This window comes from Myzus persicae, unplaced genomic scaffold (genome assembly GCF_001856785.1).
Source record: "Myzus persicae strain clone G006 unplaced genomic scaffold, MPER_G0061.0, whole genome shotgun sequence".
In the NCBI taxonomy this organism is placed as follows: domain Eukaryota; kingdom Metazoa; phylum Arthropoda; class Insecta; order Hemiptera; family Aphididae; genus Myzus; species Myzus persicae.
Genome location: NW_019101080.1, coordinates 254480 through 260479, shown reverse-complemented (window position 1 = coordinate 260479; position 6000 = coordinate 254480). Strand labels below are relative to the sequence as shown.

At 27.4% G+C, this 6000-nt stretch overlaps 1 protein-coding gene across 1 annotated transcript; it reads left to right on the top strand.

The window, feature by feature from the left end:
* Window positions 1-6: 6 nt before the first annotated feature.
* On the top strand, window positions 7-4900 carry LOC111027648 (zinc finger protein 572-like; the record flags this gene model as incomplete). The annotated part of the gene is made up of 7 exons (XM_022306051.1): window positions 7-45; window positions 609-1079; window positions 1280-1400; window positions 2066-2132; window positions 2275-2326; window positions 2902-3703; window positions 4355-4900. Coding segments are annotated over 7 exons (1779 nt in total), but the record flags the coding sequence as incomplete, so codon positions are not given.
* Window positions 4901-6000: the final 1100 nt, after the last annotated feature.

The window sequence follows — 6000 nt, the reverse complement described above, 5'->3', positions numbered from 1 at the left end:
AAACGGTTTAAAAAAAAGAAGAAGAAACAGAAAAAGGCTAAAAAGGTTTGTAATTTTTATCCGGTTTCAGTATAGGTACTTTTCTTTTTAAATTAACATTCTTTGCTCATAGCTTTTATTGAACTATTATTTATCTTACTATAGCAATAATTGTGTGTTGAACAAATTTATTCTTATATCCTTACTTCTCATATTATATTAATATTGAAATATAAGTTTTTTGGAACTTTACTATAGTTTTGTATGAGCTTTTAAAGATCAAATTTTTACGACTGAATATTCACTGGTAAAATAATGATTTCTCATCGAATAATTTTTCAAATGTTTTCGACAAAAATGAATTCAACCTACTGTAATAGTAAATTAAATTACTTTAATAGCAATAATATCATTAAATATTATGCTTAATACAAGCTGACAAGCCTATCGCTCATAGTCATTTTTCATATGCCATGAGTTATTAATTATTATGAATTCAAATTTAACACAGAAAACAATGACTTGCTCAATAACGAAATTGCTTCATTTTTTAGTATGACAAGTTATCTTTTCTCTATATGTTAATGTCCTAAGAGTCGTTATGATTGATTTTTAATTAATTTTTATAGGATGTGACTCATGTGGAAATAATTTCACCAAAGAAATCGAAAAAAAGGAAACAGGCGACTGGTAATGAATGTTCAGAAAACTATACTTCTCAATCAGTGAACGAAAATAAGGAGATATACGATAGTAAAGGCCACATTCGTGAAGATAGTAAAAAGAATTTTGAATTTTTCTATGCACGGGACGATGTATCGAAATGTACCATAGACGACACGAGTTTGTATTTTGGTCAATTTTGTCATAAAGAATTTAACAACTCCAATAATTTATTCAAATACGAAAATGTGCACACTGGAAAACCACCTTACGAGTGTGACGTCTGTTTTAAAACGTTTATGACAAAGTATAAATTGTGTAGGCATACAATTACTCATACTGGAGAAAAACCATACTCGTGCGACGTTTGTGGCCGATCATTTNTATTTATAGTTTTATGTGTTATCCATAATTCTCTGTTTTTTAATTATAGAAGTGTTTGTCTATTGCTGTTTGAGTCTGACTTTAAAAGCTTGACATTTAGCATCTTCTTTTTCCTATTTTTATTAACATTATATTTATCAGTGTATTTATTATGGGACAAAATAAATATTAATTGTGTATTAAAGCTAACATCTGTCAATTTATTATTACAAATTAATCATTTTAGAATTAAATGTCGAACAACTTGTTTTAGATGGCAGCTAAAGATCGTGGGTTGTCAAAAGTAACAGCTGAATACAAACATAAAAATACTAAAAAAATAGAGTTCTTAAAAAACAATATAACTGAAGATTATTCAAAAGAGATGTACAATGGTAAAATGTTTAATTTACTAGTGCCTTTCCCAAGAAAAGTATTTTAAATTTACTCTGTTCTTTACTAACACATTAAAGTCCTATAAGAAATTGTCTTTTGTTAAACAATTTTGAGTGTTATATTTCAAAAGTCTAGTATTTATGTTGTTTAATTGTGTACTGATACATGTATGTAATATAAATAAATTACATTTTGGTAAATTACAATTCTTGTGCTGGGTTTGCAGTATCTTTGTAGAAAATATAATATAATATTTGTTTTATCGCCCAGATTACATAACTTACAAAGGTCATACTTTCATTAATTTATTTGTAATTAAATGGTTGAATGTAGGAACTCAGTTTTAGTAAACAATTTTAAATCATATATTATTTCTTTTATTATTATTTTTTTTTAATCTAGAGATATTGTACAATCTGTAAAATAATCTTTTATATTATTTAAACAATAAATTCGAATATGATTTCTCTATAACATTAACCTTCAATAAGTATCCTATCATTGTGTTACTCATTTTTTTTTTATTACATTTGAGAGAAATGTAGAAATACTAAGTCAAGGTGTTTTATTCTCAAAAATTTAATCTCATTATATGACAAATAATTATGCTGTATCGTCATTTTTTACTAACCCCATACTTATATTCCATTTATATTTTATACAGATACTGCCATGACTGACACTCCTAATAATTCAAGAAGTTCAAAAGTTGTTGAGGAATATCCATTATTGTGAGTATGAAAATTGAATTAATATGAAAAAAATATGATTGCAAATATAAACAAAAAATTAATTCTTTTTCAACTATCTCATTTCAAAGCATACAAAATTGTATTGTAATGTTAAAAATTAAAAATTTTTTTTCTTTTCTAGATTTCATAAACGGTTTAAAAAAAAGAAGAAGAAACAGAGAAAGGCTAAAAAGGTTTGTAATTTTTATCCGGTTTCAGTATAGGTACTTTTCTTTTTAAATTAAGTATAAGGAAAACATTCTTTGCTCATAGCTTTTATTGAACTATTATTTATCTTACTATAGCAATAATTGTGTGTTGAACAAATTTATTCTTATATCCTTACTACTCATATTATATTAATATTGAAATATAAGTTTTTTGGAACTTTACAATAGTTTTGTATGAGCTTTTAAAGATCAAATTTTTACGACTGAACATTCCCTGGTAAAATAATGATTTCTCATCGAATAATTTTTCAAATGTTTTCGACAAAAATGAATTCAACCTACTGTAATAGTAAATTAAATTACTTTAATAGCAATAATATCATTAAATATTATGCTTAATACAAGCTGACAAGCCTATCGCTCATAGTCATTTTTCATATGCCATGAGTTATTAATTATCATGAATTCAAATTTAACACTGAAAACAATGACTTGCACAATAACGAAATTGCTTCATTTTTTAGTATGACAAGTTATCTTTTCTCTAAATTTTAATGTCTTTAGAGTCGTTATGATTGATTTTTAATTAATTTTTATAGGATGTGACTCATGTGGAAATAATTTCACCAAAGAAATCGAAAAAAAGGAAACAGGTGACTAATAATGAATGTTCAGAAAACTATACTTCTCAATCAGTGAACGAAAAAAAGGAGATATACGATGGTAAAGGCCACATTCACAAAGATAGTAAAAAGAATTTTGAATTTTTCTATGCACGGGACGATGTATCGAAATGTACCACAGACGACACGAGTCTGTATTTTGGTCAATTTTGTCATAAAGAATTTAACAACTCCAATAATTTATTCAAAAACGAAAATGTGCACACTGGAAAACCACCTTACGAGTGTGACGTCTGTTTTAAAACGTTTATGACAAAGTATAAATTGTGTAGGCATAAATTTACTCATACTGGAGAAAAACCATACCCGTGCGACGTTTGTGGCCGTTCATTTACGCAAAAACGTTCTTTGGTTGTACATTATAGAACGCATACTGGAGAAAAACCATACTCGTGCGACGCTTGTGGCCAATCATTTACGGAAAAAGGTACTTTGGTTTCACATTATAGAACGCATACTGGAGAAAAACCATACTCGTGCGACGTTTGTGGTCGATCATTTACGATAAAATGTACTTTGGTTGCACATTATAGAACGCACACTGGAGAAAGACCATATGCTTGTAAAGTTTGTGGTAAAACATTTGCACAGAAATCTGCCCTTATAAGTCATCATAGATTGCACACAGGTGAAAGACCATATGAGTGCGGGCTGTGTGAAAAAAAGTTTATAACAAGCAGTAGACGTTTAAAACATACACGGAATATACATGACAAATGTTTTTAAATTTGTTTCTATTATTAACGATATTTTAACCTATGGTAGTCTGCTTGTTCCAGTAAAGAACCTATTGCGATTTGCAGCTGTATAATATAAAATTAAGGATTTTCTTCTCCGTACGGATAATATATCGATGTGACTGAAATTTGAAAATACATAATATAAGTAATAAATTTAAATAATTTTTATTTCGCATAGTAATCGTATTAAAAAAGTGTTAAATTTAGTTTGTTAAAAATTATGTATTAATATATTTCATCACTAGCTTCATTAAAATTAGACGTTTTATTTGTATGTTATTTATATATAAGCAATTACATTATCAATTCTGGAAGCATTTGGTTTATGAGGTTTATTATCCTCTCCACACTCATTCCCGAAAACTAAAACATATGTATTCATAATTATCATATAAACATTTAGTAAAAATTGAAATTATTTACTATTATTAGTTTTTGAGTTATACCAAAGGGATCACATGAGTTGCGTCCGGTAAAAAAGGTATACACGAATTGCGTCCCAAAAAATGCAGGATGCAATTCGTGTAATTAAATCAGGGGTTCTTAAATAACTAACAAAAATAACTAACAATTATAAATATAAAGTAAAAAAACGTTAAATCACTTAAATCCAATTAAAATTAATATAGTCAATAATATAATAAATNTGGATAAACATTATAGAACGCACACTGGAGAAAGACCATATGCTTGTAAAGTTTGTGGTAAAACATTTGCACAGCGATTTGCCCTTACTAGTCATCATAGACTGCACACAGGTGAAAGACCATATGAGTGCGGGCTGTGTGAAAAAAAGTTTGTAACAAGCGGTAAACGTTTAAGACATACACGGAGTATACATGACAAATGTTTTTAAATTTGTTTCTATTATTAACGATATTTTAACCTATGGTAGTCTGCTTGTTCCAGTAAAGAACCTATTACGATTTGCAGCTGTACAATATAAAATTAAGGATTTTCTTCTCCGTACGGATAATTTATCGATGTGACTGAAATTTGAAAATAATATAAGTAATAAATTTAAATAATTTTTATTTCGCATAGTAATCGTGTTAAAAAATTGTTAAATTTAGTTTGTTAAAAATTATGTATTTAATATATTTCATCACTAGCTTCATTAAAATTAGACGTTTTATTTGTATGTATAAGCAATTACATTATCAATTCTGGAAGCATTTGGTTTATGAGGTTTATTATCCTCTCGACACTCATTCCCGAAAACTAAGACATGTATTCGTAATTGTCATATAAACATTTAGTAAAAATTGAAATTATTTACTATTATTAGTTTTTGAGTTATACCAAAAAAATTGAATCGTTTTGTTCAAAAACTGGTTTTGCGTAAGAATTCCCGTTATTCCTTATTTAATTGGTTTTTCCCGACGCTTGAAAATTACTGGGAATTTTTACTTTTGACCCCCTAAAGTACTACTATAGATTCACTTTCCTGCCAGAAAATATGTTGAAGTATTTTCTATAGAAAATCTATTCTACGGTTCACTCGATTTCTCATGTTGCGATTTTCCTATTTGTTGTAATTCAAAAACGACAATAACTGTAGACACTTGAAATTGACACCTTATGCTTATTTCATTAATTCATATACTTGATAAAATACAATTTTTTTTTAAAGCATTTTTAGTTCAAATGTTGTCAACTTATATCAAATTGAAATTTGAAACATGATTTTGTAGTTAAAAATGTATACAATTTTCAATTTTTTTAGCTAAAGATTGAAAATTTAAAATTAGGTTCCACTTAAACAGTTTTTTCCGTAACAAAAAAATATAAAAACTATTTAAATACGGTTATTTTTGCAATCATTTTAAGTTCGAATTTGGACACAATTACATATTAACTCAAAGAATAACGATTTTTGTCATTTTGTTGTAATTCGATTCCAGAACAGCCCAATTTTACGTACGTTTATTATATTACTTAATAAACAATATTATGAATAATATTAATTCAACTTACCGGCTACCGTATTTATAATAACTAATAACAATATAAAATATACTAGACTGACATACCGACTCCTCTCAGAATCGTTTTTCGTATTCAATGATCATGATGTCATATTATTGAATTAAAATGTAATATCATAAATTACAGCCACTTTCTAGACACCTAATGTACAGCAGAGCGACGTCCACTTCCCAGTTTTTTTAATACGAAGAGTAGATGTACGTATTAAGGGGATGTAATTATTAACCTTCTTTAATAAAGAACAACATTTATTTTATAGTGTTAAACGAAATTCCTCGCCTCCGTC